Source organism: Poeciliopsis prolifica, unplaced genomic scaffold (genome assembly GCF_027474105.1).
Source record: "Poeciliopsis prolifica strain line A6 unplaced genomic scaffold, Auburn_PproV2 SCAFFOLD011, whole genome shotgun sequence".
Lineage (NCBI taxonomy): Eukaryota > Metazoa > Chordata > Actinopteri > Cyprinodontiformes > Poeciliidae > Poeciliopsis > Poeciliopsis prolifica.
Window position 1 is genome coordinate 12,597,346 of NW_026562386.1, and position 16,060 is coordinate 12,613,405.

General features: G+C 35.4%; 1 protein-coding gene across 3 annotated transcripts; it reads right to left on the minus strand.

Moving 5' to 3' along the window:
• Positions 1 to 1,297: 1,297 nt before the first annotated feature.
• Positions 1,298 to 14,669, minus strand: apip (APAF1 interacting protein). 3 transcript variants are annotated; one of them, XM_055037017.1, is made up of 9 exons: positions 14,581 to 14,669; positions 11,958 to 12,032; positions 7,689 to 7,789; positions 6,137 to 6,185; positions 5,925 to 6,042; positions 3,732 to 3,867; positions 2,041 to 2,208; positions 1,788 to 1,896; positions 1,298 to 1,701 (listed from the first exon to the last, which is right to left on the minus strand). In XM_055037017.1, the coding sequence occupies exons 2-8, from the start codon at positions 12,027 to 12,029 to the stop codon at positions 1,797 to 1,799; spliced, it is 744 nt and encodes a 247-aa protein (XP_054892992.1). In that variant the 5' UTR covers positions 12,030 to 12,032; positions 14,581 to 14,669; the 3' UTR covers positions 1,298 to 1,701; positions 1,788 to 1,796. The 3 variants fall into 3 exon arrangements, with proteins under 3 accessions (XP_054892992.1, XP_054892993.1, XP_054892991.1); XM_055037018.1 differs by having other exon boundaries at positions 1,298 to 1,896; positions 11,964 to 12,032; XM_055037016.1 differs by having other exon boundaries at positions 1,298 to 1,896.
• Between the last annotated feature and the right edge of the window lie 1,391 nt (positions 14,670 to 16,060).

The window sequence follows — 16,060 nt, forward strand, 5'->3', positions numbered from 1 at the left end:
GAGCAAAATCACAGCCATACTGATTATTAATATACGAACACTTGACATAATTCCAACAATATCAGCTTCATCAATAATCAATACCAATGTAGGTTCTGTTCCTTTCTAATGTAATTTTCAGAAGCTGTGTATCTGCTGTTAGCTGGAAAATGCCTATAATTCCCCTTTTAAAATCAGACTCCTTTAAGCCTAAGAGACTATCTTTATTTTCTATTTTAGTTACACACCTTTCCAATACTGTAACATTTTAAGCCTGAAACCAGACATTAAGATTGAATTAGTGGTTTATCTTCAGAAGCAGAGTAGTGCAGCCACAGTGCAGTCAGATTCACTTTGTACCTCAGTTTGTCTTGAGCTCTCAATAAACCCTACCCCCATCTTTCCTTGACTTAATGTCATGTTCAAACCAGGTCAAGTTTAGAAAAAGACATAGTGGGTCATTTTTCTACTGTATGACAGTACCTGTCTCAGAGTTCAACTAAATCATAAGGTATCTGTGACAAAGATTTCTGTGCCAGGCTGGCCTCGTTCCGTGTGTGATTGATGTGCCACAGTGTCCCTCCAGAGCTCTCATATTGTAATCTTGATGTGTCTGTAAGTAAAATTTTCATACAGGCCATAAATATTAACATAAATGCATAATAAAACAAGTATTTGGAAATACAAAATATGTACCATTTGCCAGTATTAAGACTCTATCCCCCAGTCTCACATCTGAGAGTACAGAGTATTTGCATGTTTTTATTTTTTAATGCCTTAAATGTGAATATGCCTTTACATCATAAAAAAAAAAAAAAATCTAATTTTTTTTTTTTTTCCCAGATACTTGTGATGTTCACACGGTCTTTTTCATCTTTTGGACTGTTGTTTTGGAGACAATTTATCTGAATTCTTCATTAGGATGTGAGAAATCTTGGCAGCACAAAAAAGATTTGTTATTTTGTTTCACTTCCCCCACCTACCACCACCACCCTAGTAAGCCTGCGGCACATCTGACAGCGCTCTGTTTTGAGTGAGTAAAGTTGTGGAAGCGCTGGGATAGTGGCAGCAAAGGGAGCTTGTTAAAAAAATGACAGCTCTGCCTTTCATGAGAAATAAGTGTGCACACAACTGAACGCATGCTGTGCGAGGATCTACAGGCGCTGTACAAGTTTTGCGCCAAACATGCTTCCCTGCTGCTGGGATGGTGGAGAAGGACTGAAAGGATGTCCACGGACACAGCACGAGTTCTTTCGTGCCACATAAAGTTATTTTCTGTAAAAAGATGTTTGACAAAATGACCACAGGCACTCGAGGATATGCTGTGATTTTTATTCCACCAGTTTTTTCTCATTTGTAAATGAGTTGCTTAATATGAAATGTGGCTTACAAAAATGAAAGAGACAGATAAGTAAACAAAAAAAATCATCAAGTTACGACTGACATGTTTTATGCGCTGAGGCAAAGGAAGTTAAAAGTATTACAGATTAAGTGAGATCTGTGCTCTAGTTCTCTCTGACATACAGCAATTCCTTGATTTCAGTGCAGCCAGGCTTGAACAGAAAGGCATTTGAACCTGAGGACATTGGTTTGACAGCTACTCTCTTGTGAGTTGTCCCACAGTGCTTTACAGTGTACCTGCAGCTACCTCCAGATTGCAGGCATTCGATCTTCAACCCCGAATTTGCCCTCGCCATCACATTTCATCCATTTTGAGGCGGGCTGCCGTGAAAGGCAAATGATTACAATCTGCTCCCCTGATTGAACTCGGCTAACCTTTCTGTAACAAATGTCTCAAAAATAAGCACCAGTAAATGTCACACGATTCCCTTTTCTTCCACTGGAAGGGCTGAGGGGTCCAAACCGCACTGCTTCATCTGGACAGCAATATCAAACAGGTAATCATAGCATTCACACCTAGAAAACACAATGATTTAGGGAAGTAATTAACATAAAAAGCAGAATTTGAGTGTGTTTGCTTAACTACAGTAAGAGAAATGCATTGCATATGCTAAATTAGATTTATTAGGGATACACTTGCAGGAAAAAATTAATGCTTACATTGTTTTTGCTTTTTCCCAAGATTCTCCCCAAACATAAACGCCATGCCGGCGAACAAGAACTGCACATGAATCCGGGTATTCTTCCATTGCTCGGGCCATCCTGTCCTTCAAGTCCTTCTCCTCTGGTGTGTTTTCAATGATAGGAACTACCAGCATGTCATCATATCTACAAAAGCCAAGTATGAAAACAAAAAGGCACAAATTATTATAAACTTTCTGAAGCTGTACATTTTATAGCAAGAATCTCAGTCCCTTGCAAACCATCATCACACCTTGAAATGTTCCACATCCCAGGCTGCTACAACCACAGGCTGTTAACCCTAACCCAAACGTCAATGTAATTGTAACAATCTGAAAAGAGCAAAGAGTGTTGCGAGTTAGCCTCTTTGAATCTGATATTCCTGATTAAAATCCAAGTCTATATTTCTTGAGGAATCACCTCATTTCTAAATAGAGAGGCAACTGCATATAGTTTAATCTCTATACACATAAAGGTGTTCTGGAAAAGCCTCAGAGGTTTGTTAGAAAAAAAGGATGAATGAACAATGAATCATGTAGACCAGGAAGCACACCAGAGAGAAATGAGAAAAAGTCCTGGGTATATCAGCAGGGTCGAGTCATAAAACATTCTCCCAAACTGTGCTAATTAGAATACAAACCTAGAAGAAAACCTGTTAAAGAGAAATGTAGTTGCACAAAGTTTTGACTCAGGGGAGCTGGATATAAATGCCTGATACACTTTTTAAAAAACTGCATTTTTATGCTTTGGCCTCATAGTATAACAATTATTACTTTATTTGGCCAAGCACATAATGTGGATGAAACCTTTTGGTTTGTGACATGATAAGATGTAAGAAAGGGCATGAACCTTTTTTACAATTCACTGTTAACTACCACAACATTTAAAATGTTTTGTCACCATTGACAAAACTGGACTTGAATAAAAACTAAACGTAAAACCAAAGTGGAAATAAAAACTACATTCAACCAAAAGAGTGCAGATTATGAAGTCTGTATACTATTCTGGCTTTGCACTAAAATGGTCATTAGAAATATACATCTCTCTTTTCATGTGTTGTCTGCAGCATTTTTCGATCCAGACAATAAGTGAAGCTAAACAACCATTTTCATTAAGTTTAAGACAAAACAAATTGAATAGCTGAGTAGTTTGCGTTGGTTAAAATCTTTGTAATGCTAAAACTAACTGTGGGAAACCACAATATGAACATTACAGAAGCAGTGCAGACAAGTCCTAAGTGTAAACAAATCCAATCATCCATCAGATGCGTGTGCGTCAGATTCACTACGAAAAATATGGCAAGACCGGGCCCATCTAGGCGCACTGTCAGAGAAAATTTTGTCAAACACTTATGGGGAAATTGTATGTGCATGCAGTGAATCAGATGTACGGTGATTTTGCCTTTCCCAGCAGTGTTGAAGGACAAAAGCCAAGGCTGTTGATTTTAAAGGAAAAAAAAAAAGCAACATAAGCAGAGGAGGGTTAAAGTTTCAACCATAAAATTTAACAGCGGATGAAGCTGCTTCAGAGTAACACATTGACAAATTAACTTTGGAGGACAAGTTTTCATTTAAATTACAAATGTTTGCCGATGCGCCGAATGTTTCTCTTTTACCAGGAGATTAAACCTTTCTCCTGATTTTACTAATGCTTGCTGCTTGATTACATACCGATAGTTTGTGCCTGAGGTGCCCTTACGAATCCCCTTTATCATCTCTTGGTGTGTTATCCTGAATTCTTTGCCAGGATACAGCAGTGTTGTCATGACAGCAGCCTTGGAGTGGGTGTGTATAACTGCCTGTGCCCCTGAGTTTTAGCAAAGGGAAAAACAATTTCAGATTTTTAAGTGTTGCACTCTGGTATATTCTCTCTTAAATGTCATTTATGGTCCAACTTAAGGAATAAAATATAGCACACGGTGAACGATGAAAGAAAAAGCTAAATTTTGTGTGTTGATAGATTTTAATTGTAATGACTGACCGTCACTTTGAAGTGAGAGCTTATTTGAAATACTGACCATTGCTGACTTTACCTTTATTAATGGACACTCTTTAATGTTTCTAATGCTTTTTTATGAAAACTGTAACAGTTCTTAAAATTTAATTAAAATGTGAAATTAACCTGTTACTAAGCATTTCTTGGAGATTTTTGCTAGCTATCATCTGAATGCCATGCAGGTTAGCTATGGGCAAGATAACTGCTTCTAAATCCTCTGTTTTTCCCCAAAAGTTCTGAACCCAAGCAAAGACACAGCTGGGAGAGGGAACGGATAACTGATACAGGCAAATGGTAGGGAAACTTAAGCAACATGTCTACAAGAATGAACATTGTTGCTACAAGTCCAGTATAAAATGAACCAGCAAAATCTAAAACCAGTCTGACTCAAAGTCCCTGCAGCACATTTAATTTATTTTATCACTAACATTAAGCTGACATAGTGGTATAATAAACAGCCAACTGTAGCAGCTTCCATTTACCTCATGATTTTATTTTCAGTGGATATTGGACATGATCTGGTATGAGATTCTCATTGCATTATAACATTGCCTAACCTGTTTAATTTAACCAATTTTGTTTTGCAACGTCACAGCATTTGTACAAAACTTCAAAATAAAAATGTGTAGCATAGACCTGTTATGATAAAAGATTTTCAAAAATGTCTCAAAAACGATTGTGATAAACTATAATATTGTTTGTAGACCATTTTAAACTGATTAAATGGTAATGAAATAATAATGCAAACAATATTCTGCCAAAAATAGATGTATTTATTTTCAAAACACTGGAACTAGTAAACAAAACAACCAAAAACAAAACTAAAATCGACTCTCAGTCTCCATTGACAAAACTGGACTTGAATAAAAACTAAATGTAAAACCAAAGTGGAAATAAAAACTACATTCAACCAAAAGAGTGCAGATTATGAAGTCTGTATACTATACAACCCTTCAATAATCATTACATTTAGATAAAGATGAGCATATCTGACGACCTGATGCAATAGTTCACTCCTCCTTTACGCCAAATTCAAACAACGCATTTTTTTTTTTTTTGCCCCGATTCTCCCCTTATGACAATTCTTACGATTGTCGTAATAAAACTGTATGAATTTTCGTGAAAGTTTGTTATAGATTTAACTCTAAAGGTGAGGGTCTATAGCAAACAAATTCAGGGATTCATTTGTAAGTGAAGCATTCCAAAGTTTAGAGGAGCTTCACAAATAATTTTGTGTCTCTTTGTAGAATAACAGCAGAAGTGTAATTGACATTAATTAGCCAAGCTATCTGCTCAGGTAGCCAGCATGTAGTTGTTTTTTTAACAGATCTGCTGCTTACGGCTTACCACTGTAGTTTTAAAAACAGTGATATGTGAGGTCTTTTAATCTTCATTTTTCAAGAGCTGACTTTGTTTTGTTTTAGTTTTTTTTGGTTGCAAAGAAAAGCATAATACACTCCATTTTGCAAGTTGACAGGCAGTGCTGCATTACTATTTTCACTTACAAATGAAGCCCTAAATTTGTTTGCTGTAGACCCTAACTTTTAGGGTTAAAACGATAACAACCTTTGAAGAAAATTAATACAATTTTAATCTCCAGTTTCATTCTCTTCTTAAAGTATGCTCTCCTTTGGTCAGAAAAAAAGAAACTAAGATGACTACTGACAAACTCAAATTGCAGTTCAGACACAGGCAGGTCCATTCCTCACACCCTATAATTTAAATTCTCCTCCAGTCTTTTGCTGAGGTTTAAAGTTTATAGAACTTTGAAATTAATGATTGCACTCACAAAATGGATGACTTGTAATGTTCATATTAAAAGGTGGGTAGAAACAGGTTAGGGACGCCATGTGTGAGGAGTAACTAACCTCTCATGGTGTAGGCGTTCATGAAAAGTGGCGTACACTGGCTTTTCTTTAATTTCTTCCAAGCAGGAGGACAACTGATGTCTCTCTCTTCTACGTCACACACAAACATATCCTCTGGCTGAATACAACCAGAGATAAAGCATGAGAAAGAGGCACAGAACTACTGAGAAATGTGAGTCATCTTTATTATGAACAGGTTGAAAAATGCTCACCTGTATTCTCTCCTTCTGAACTCCTGATGGTGCAATGTAGATCTGATCACTATCAGTTATAGAGAAGTGGTTATACATTATTGTCAGGAGAAGAAAGAAAAAGCTGCAACATTGCTAAGAGCATGAAGATTTCTTTGAACTAAGCTTGTGTTTCCCCTGCCTTGTAAAAAATGCCATCATAAAACATGGGGGGAAAAAAATCTCCCATTACAAACCTCACAACCTAAATTATGTTAACTCTCGCTTCTCTGATACATTAGATTGAATTTCTGTCAACAACTGACACAGAAGGTAAATATGATTACTATGCATGTCAACAGATCTTATTCTCCCACTACTGCATTGAATTTGCTGCAAAAATTCATATTACGCAGGCTCGGTGGCACCATGTAATAGAAGATAGCCTGCAATGAAATGTAAATACATGCAGAACTGCAGCATTAAATTGAAGGTGCTAGACGATCCTTTCTAAATCTTTGGAATAATCTCGTTGTTGAGTGTTAACATTTCCGAATAGAACTGCAAAGGATGAAGCTATTGTAGTGAAGTCTATTGAGCAAACGTGTTCAGATGAAGAGGCATTTTATTGATTTTGATAAGACGGTTTGACAAGGCTGCCTTAGTCTGTGACTCATTTCTGAGTCAAACCAAAACTGCAGTCGGGGGATTGAAACTTAAAATTCAGGCCTGCACTCACAATACAAAAGAAAAACCATTTTCTTTATAGCATCCTATAACATTAGGATAATATGCAGTCAATTGCTTGATCAATTTCACCTCTCCTTGCGAAAATCTTGTTTGCGTTACCTCAAGAAACCCAATTGTTTATCATCTGAAAACACAATGAGGATATAATAAATGTCGGCCCCAGACTCATTCTTTAAAGGCAGGGTTATTTCAAATTTAGATTTTATTTTATTTTTTAAGAGAATGAGAAAACAGCCTTTGCACAGGGTCTATGCTGCAGAGGGACTAGAAATTTTATATGGGAATCTCGGGCATAGTCATTAACAAGATGAAAGGGAAATTCTTCTTTGACTCATTTTAGCATTTCAGTGTTTTTCTGTCTGACTGCAATACCAATGCACATGGAGTTGCAGTCAGTGAGTCTTATTTAGCTTATTGAAGGTTTCATCATGATCGCTTGTTGACTTCAATAAACGTCTGCAATTCTACATTTCAGAGATTTGCTAATGGGCGGTACTATCTCTGTAGCAGCCAAAATCACAGATTTCATTCAAATAAGGAATAACATGTCATAGCCTTCAATTTCAATTCCAGTTTGTTGTAACAGAATTGTTGCCTTTACCTTCAATTTGCAAATGTTGACTTGGAACAACTAAACTTTTACTGAACTTTACACAGTTAATTCATAAATAGAACTTGATATTTGGCACTGTTGGATATTTGCAACAAGTTATGACATCAGAACAGGAAGGCGGATGAAAAGAATCTTCCTAACTAAAGTAGATGGAATAGACAATCACAGATGGACGACAAAGAATAAAAATAAACCCACATTACTCAGCGGCAAATATATCCATATACGAACCCTCTTCTCAAACTGATCCCACCACCAGTCCCTGTCACCCATCCAAGCTGGTAGAAGAGCCGACATAACTCGGGAATGAGAACACGAGGATGCTCCTTCTCCTGCAACACACATACACAACCACTTACTCAGGAGTAAAGTAATTGTGGTTGAACAATGTCATTTCATGTCATTTCAGAGGTGCCATAACAGCAGAAATGGCAGCAATAACATAACTTATTTAGTGAAGTTGTTTTAATAGAAAAATAACACATTTCAGAGATAGTATTATGTATTTTCCAGGCACAGAGTGCCATTTAATAGGATAATCCAGCCACTATTACATTTAATTTAGAAATAAAATCAACATATATTTTTTTTTCAGTTCACTTTATTTATTTTAAATGGACCGTTATACTCCTAATTCCACTGACTGAACAAAATAAAGTTCTGTTTTTACATGTTTGACCACGCTTTTGAAGTAATTGGTGTATTTAAGTCAATTCAGCACCAATTTTCTATACCTGATCAGTATTGGGAGATACTAAACCTTAGATATCTGTCTTGGTATCAGAAGTGAAAAAAATGGAACAGGTCATCCTTACTTCTATTGCTATAAAAATGTTATAATCAAACATGACTTATAAGAAACTGGACTTTGCAATTTAACACCTTGAAATTGGATCTCTGTTGCTTTAAGAAACTCCTGCTCTTTCAGAGACTCCTGCCTTCAGCAAGTCATCACAACAATATTTTCCCACTAAATCTTTATTATTGTTCTTAGGAGCGATGTATCGAGAAGTAGCTTATATGATGAGCTCAGCATATGTGCAGCTCCACCAAGTGTTTGCTTATTGCTGATGCCACTAGTCTGAAGGAGTAGTGTGGGGAAGTGGCAGTGGAGGTGTGGTCTGTGAGACGGAAGCTTGGCTCGGACACTGAGGCTCCAAGGAAGAGCTGTGTGGAAAAGGGGGAACGACTGCCCTTGCCACAGTGATTAAAGGATTTGTCAAACATACATAATAACCCAACTTTACATATGATTTGATCTGTGTGTATGTGACAAAGAACTCCTGAATTCTGTGCTCATAATTTATGCAGAAACGCTTCACTTTGTCTAAATAGAATAAAACAATCTAGATTCAAGATTGTTACACTTTCTCGGTACACCTTTTCATTTGCTTTACAAGAAACTCAATGAATTTAGGCATTTAGACACAACAGGGACAACTTGCTGAAGTACAACTTGAAAACAAAAATAAGAAAAAAAAAGGAGATTTAAAGGACTTTGAATAGCTAAGGCCTAACAGTCTGCTCTGAGTGTTTCAAAGACTGCTGATCTGCTAGGATTTTCAGGAACATCTATTAGTGGGGTTTACAGAAAGCAATCTGAAATAGAGAAAATATCCAGTGAGTAGCAGTTGTGTGATAAAGACAGAGATTTTATTTTGCTTTTAATTAGGACAAAACTATGGCTCACATCTTAAAATCTTCATGCAAAAATTTTTGTTATAGCACAAAATATTCATCTTTTCATAATCTAGATTTCTGCTTTCCATAGTAAATAATACCACAGCTTTCCACTGACTAATAAATACACTAAAGCACATCTTGGCACACCCAAATCTGCGTTTAATTAAATTAATAAAACTTGGCTAAAAACAGTAAGTGTTTTTAAATAAAGAATCAACTAAATCATGTTTTATTGCTGAAAATAGACAATCTTATTTAGTTTTCTTCTATCAAGTCCAAATTTAAATTAGTAAAGTGGTTCACTTTCTTTTAATAAGGAAAACATGCCAAATGTTCTAGAAGTTTTGGACTACAACCATTTACACATTTCTTTCCTACAAAAAAATAAATAAATTAAAAAAAATAAAATCAGACCATTTTATTTCAGTTGTACCTCAAGAGTAAAGCAGACACCTTTTATGACAATAAACTCCAGATTCCAGACAAAAAGAACAAATAGCTTGAAAAAGAGATAAAGAAATCAATTTTAGTCAAAAGACAAGCCAACACTGAACTGAGGAGGAGGGTTGTAGTTTTAGCTTTCAAGCATCAACCACCCTGTTTTGAAACTCATTCCCAAAAAATTGCACAAGTAATTCCATCATGATTCAAGTGACAAAGCACACAACCCACTCCAAACAAAAGACCCAAATGAGCCAGGTGAAGAATGAGAGGTCTGTTGCTTAAGGGGAGTGCTTCAAGGAAGATGGGCCTCTGTGTGCTTACTAAACAGCAAATTGCTCAACTTCAAGCCTCCAGAATTGACAAAGAATCACAGACGAGTGTTGAAATGTTTTCAGGAAACCCAAATGAAAGTCTGGATGTATTAAATTTAAACCTGTTGTAGGAAAAGATTCCATGTTTAAATTATTATTCAGAATGGACAGAAAAGAAAATCTCATTAAGCTTTTTCAGATTTTTTTGTAAATTGTTTTTCTTGTTTTATTTGTTGTTTTTCTTTTTGCCCTTTGAGAACTCTTGGTCCATGTTACAAACCAAAAATTAATTTCCATAAAGTACATGGCCATCTTGAACTCTTGTGTTTTGATCAAAAGTTTTGGCACTAGGATGAGAAGTGTTGAAGCAGACAGACATCTAAAAGCTGTATAACTCTGGACCTTCGGGACTGGAATTACATTTGGAATTTCTGTTCTAAAACTTCCAGCAGAATAAAACGCCATGTAATAAAGTTAAAATAAACTCAAACCACATTTTTGGACAAAAGGATAACTTCTTTGGTGGTATCCACATAAGCAAGCCAAGATTTCATTACAACAAAGTTCCTTTAGGATGTGGTGCAGCTGAAAAATCTCCAGAAACTCCGTGATGTCATGTTAATACAGAAAAAAAATCTTTGACAAATGTGTCCAAAACTCAATGAAATCTATACCAAAAAATGTTAATGTAGTTTTAAAGGCAAAAAAGAGCCCAACTATGCATTAGCGTAATAAAATACTAAAAAAATCGGTAACCTGGCTAGATTTGGAAAAAGTAAGTAAAAGTAAAACTTTAATCAAATTTGGAGACTGAAATCACCAGGATCTCAATTTGGGTATTTGTTAAGACAAAAAAAAAAAAAAACAACAACAAAAAAAAAAAACACTCTGATCATTAAACTGACTGACAAATTACTAATGTCTTCTAACCCCAATTTTTCAAGGGGTACATTCACAACATAAAATGTACATGACATAAATTAGTGCAGCTGTCTCATTTCTTAATTAGCAGTTGATGTAGTAGTGAAACTCTTGTAAGTACTTCTCTCGACATTTGTGTGTTTGTTCCTATAAAAAATTAACAAATTGACTACACTAAAAAAATACAGACTCATGAGACGGTTAGTGCAGCCAAGGTCAGTAAACCAGTTATTACCAGGAAATTATTTTTTTCCCCCCTTCTCACTATTCTTTGGCATGCACAATGTTAGTGTTGCAGTTTATGTTGAGATTTTGGCTGAGACGTGATTTTTCCTTCTTTCCTTTTGTTAGGTAAGGTTCTTTAGAAGCTCTTATTTAATTTTGGCACCGTACTTTGAGATGTTATCACACTGGCATGCGGCTCTTCTGCCAAGCTTCTGCAGACTGGAAGTCATCTTGAATAAAATTCCAAATGTAAAAGACAGAATTTTGGCATATTCTCAAGCAAACATGCGAACTGTGGTCGGCTTGGCTAGAATTACTGTAGGTTTAACTCCTTCATAGACCCCTAATAATAATATACTAAGACTTGTCACAACTGACCAGAAAATGTGTTATGAAACTCAAATGAACACTTTGGCTGGTTTGGAATCATGTCTACAGAGGTTGATGGCATATCCATGACACTGAGTTAGGTGTCAAGTAAACTTGGATTTCCACTCATAATCCTTGTGCCAATCCTGGAACACTTGTATGTTTGCTGGTGTTTCGCTTATTAAAACATGAGGCTCGTTCCTTACAACCTGATTTATTTCAGCATTACATCATCTTCTCGTATCCTTTTGTTTTTCCAACTTGTTTAAAATTTATTTTACATCTCCATTTAAAAATCATATTTGTTCTCAATTCTGTGTTAATATTTTTATATTTTTTATTCTCATATTTCCTCTTTCTATAAAAGACAATGCTCTATTTGCCTGTTTATATATATTCAGCTAAAAAAACAGCTGAAACAGCAATCACTTTTTATTTGCTAAAAAGGCGACACAGGATAAAAAAAATAAACACTTTTATTATTTATTCCACTCTCTAGTTTCTTTTGATAAGCTTCAAAGCCTATTGTACTTATGTGTAATATTACACTTGCTTGTTTCTCTGCGGCATCTTGACACACATCTGTAGAGCCGTTACTAGTCCCACACAAGGCCGACATCTCCTGTGAGAAAATGAAAATACCATTGAATCCATTAGATGACAATACAGTACCTCATTAGAAGATGTCTGTGCAATTTTTATGTCAAGTAAAACCAGATTAGCACTCTTGACTAACAAGGAAACATTCTTCTATTAAACTTAGCTTCCCTATGTCAACAAATTACCCAGTGGAAACATTTCTGTGAAAATAACTAGGAAGAGCTGGGAGGTGGAGATCTGAATTCCTTATAACTTCCTTTTGTCTTCCATTGTTTTCCACTACAAGATAGAAACTGTAGTTTCATATTAAACTGACAGGCAATTGTACACCACTGGAAAATGCCTGTTATTTTCAATCAGTCTCAACAATGAAAACCTGTACTCATTTTTTCCTAAAGAAAAAATGAGTACAGGTTTTATATATCTCATATATCATTACTATGGAAGCTTGATTCTGCCACCTCTGGTAAAAATAAATTAAATAAATAATTATTGTGAAGATCCAGGATAAAGCAGGCATCCCCTCTCAATCTGTGTTTCCCCATCACATATGGTTCCTGTTGCACCACCAAGTGCTGATGGTGGTAACAAGTGGTTTGATTCTTACACACACTTCCAACTTGATTGTTTGAAAAAATATATAAAAAAGTGGTCAAATTTTTTTTTAATTGTCATCACACCGGACATTTGCCCTAAACAATAAACCTCCATCAAGCACCCAGTGTGTTCTTAATTACTTAAATAAATGGAAAGTTCCAACAGTTACCAAAGTAATCTAAATAATTCCAAACATATAAACTAATAACAGACTTTGGGTCTAAACTAACTTAAATATATTCTTATTATTGTCCAAAGAAGAAATGTGTAAATGTGTATGTACAACAATTTATAAACTACATTAAAACAAAAAACAATTAATGTTAGTTCAGCCACTACAATCTATTGTGAGGCAAGGGCAATTAAAGTTAATCCAATTGTACATGACAGGCAGTTTAAAGGGAATACTACAAGTTGTATTCCCATTTATTGCAATTTTGTAGGAAATGATTTAAAGGTAAAACCGGGAGGTTATGAATATATAAGTTCTCTGCTCTGACTTGTGTTTTTGTTCCAAATCTGCACTGGAATAATATATTTCTAAAACACTAAAGGATCCATGTATGCTTGGTTGTAAGTAGTGTCTCTGACATAGTAACTTGAGAAAAATGGAATCCAACATTCTTCTTGCATCAGAAATGTGTGACTGATGGGAGTTTCGATCCAACTTGGGTCTCTATCAAACAAAGGTGGAGTCCTTCAGCTCTAATAAAAAGCCAGTTTTCACTTGCTGAGAATCTATTACTTATATAGTTTTACAACTGCGATGTTTCCAATGAAAGATTTATTGCTCTACGTGTCAGAACACATAATCTTTGATGAGTCATGCAATCATTAAACAGAGTATGCAAATCTTTATAGAGAGTGAAACCCAACCATGAGGTGAAACTTAAATAAGGAGATCCTGGTTTAAGGACAACCAACTGACACATACCTGAAGAGAACATGGAGCTTAATATAAATGACTGGCATAACTGAATTCAGACCATAAAATAACTTGCAGCAAATAAAAAGTAATTGCATCTGATTAATCCTGCCTGCTCAGGAACATCACCAGCATGATATTAGGAAAACAAAAGCAAATGTTGCTGAATACTATTATCCCACATTTCTCTCCCTTCCAGTGACACACAGAAATACAAGAGTTCAGATCAATTAAAAAGTGCTATACAAATGTGCACTTTGTACAGCACATTTCCAGCAATGTGCTGAAAATATTAAAGATAATTTCATTTATATCGCACATTTTTAACATTTTTAGCAAAATTGCTATATAAATAAAATTACCTTTAGCATGTGTTCCAACTGCTCATTGTTTTGCCACTGCAATGTAAGGTTTTTTTTTGTCTTCTTTATTTTAATTTTCTTAATAAACCATAGTGCATATTAACCAAGCCATTATGTAAGCATTACAAATTGAGCAAATATGGCTAATCTTTACCTATTGTTTTATATGCACTGTTTACGCACTTTGAATTCGCTTGTTTTAACTGTAATGTCCTATATCAATAAACTTGTCTTTCCTCAAATCCATTAAACTATAATCACTTAACTTTCAGCGCACGTAAGCAGACAAACTACAATGGCTGCATTTTTGCAAAACATTTCACCAGCTAAATTACAGCAGCTGCAAAAGGTGCATGACCATGATGCTTTAAGTAGCTAGGCTAAGGAGCGAAACAAAGCATACTTTTTAATTTTTTTCTTGAATAAGACATTGCTCCTTCCCTCCAATCACGCTTTTAACTAATCTACGTACAAAAGACCTATAACATACCAGCCGCCCCACTTTAAAGCAGACTATTTTGCCTTTCCACTAAGTTTGATACAATATAGCGGCTAACAGCCGAGGCTAACATGCTGGTATTAGTCGTTCGGTTTGCGAAACTTCGTTATGACGCAGTTCACCACAGCTGCTTAGATTGGGGTAAAAAAAAATGCTTTAAAAATACATAAACGGGACAAATACATACCGCAATTTGTTTTCTAAATCTACAAATTCACGAAGTTACAAACTGATCATACTGACGTCATTCCCGTGCGACATCTGAACATATCGATGACGTGGTGGTCCTCCTGCACGAGATGGGATGGTCAATCAGTACAACTGAGGCAATCTGGCGCTCTTTTCAAGCACACTCTCCCTTTTTTGCGCTGTCCCATCCCGTAGACCTGAACCTGTAACAAGAAATAAGAGATTTGACCCAGGTTCAGCTTCCATAGGATATCGCTATATCACTATTTCTGCCTGGTATTGTGTTGCCGCATGTGTTCAGGAGCAGAACTGTTTTACAACACTTTCAGATTGTGTTTCTTTAGAAGAGATTTGAAAGTGTATTTGATCTGAAATGTTCACATTTGGCTCTACAGGATTTTGTGTAGGAGTATCAAAAGGGGATGCATATGCACTTCAAAACATGCAATTTCCTTAGTTGTAAAAAATAAAATTACCTTCATAAACATAAACTTCTTTGTGTTGGTTGATTACATAAAATAAAATAAACAAATAAAAAAATAAATAAAAATACTGTGATGCTTGTGATTGTGAGATGACAAATATGAAAAGTTGAAGGGGTAAAAAAATACTTTTTTCAAGATCATGCATCAGAATGAAGTTAATTTATCTTAATTTACATCAAATACAGAAGATAAGAATAGCGTTGGCCCCTTAACTGTTTAAGTTACTAGGTTACTAGGTTATAGAAAACACAGTCAGGATACACAAAAGTCGCAATTAAATGTCCATAATATGTATTATTTGGCATTTTTGGCTATTTGCCGAGCAAATCTGATGGTAAATAGGGGTGGTCTAATGAACAGTATGGTCTAATGAAGCACTCCCCCATGTTTTTTCTGGATTAAAAAGACCATAATGTTTTTTCCACAGTTTCCTTGCCATGTGTGTTATAGTTACAATTATATGCTTTCAATGTGTGTCATTCAAGTGTTTTCTGGCACTGCAAAGACAGATGTCAAGGCACATTAAAAAGCAGCCTAAGTACACCATGTAACTTTAGCTAAGACAAGAGACATCTAAGAGCTCACTAATCTATTGAATACAGAAATCATTGTGACAAAGATAGATATATACAGGTAATTCAATGCCTCAAAACAGACAAGCTTCTGTCAGTTTCAGATTGTTTTTTTTTTTGTTGTTGTTGTTTTTTCTGTTTGGTTTTATTGAGTCACGTACATACTGAGCATGATAGAATTACTATTTATCATCACTGCAGCAGTCAAAAGTGAACAGTTTTTATTTTCGCCTTGGACACAACTCATTTAACCTGACAGCTTAAATATTTACGTCTGTATTTTGAAAAATAACTTTGAATTCTTATGAATCATTATAATGAGACGTTAGAACATTTAATGTCTGAAATAAACTAAATCTGAGGGCTTTTTGGAAAATAGAAGTATCACACTTCAATCAGCATCTCATGAAAAGAAAGAAAA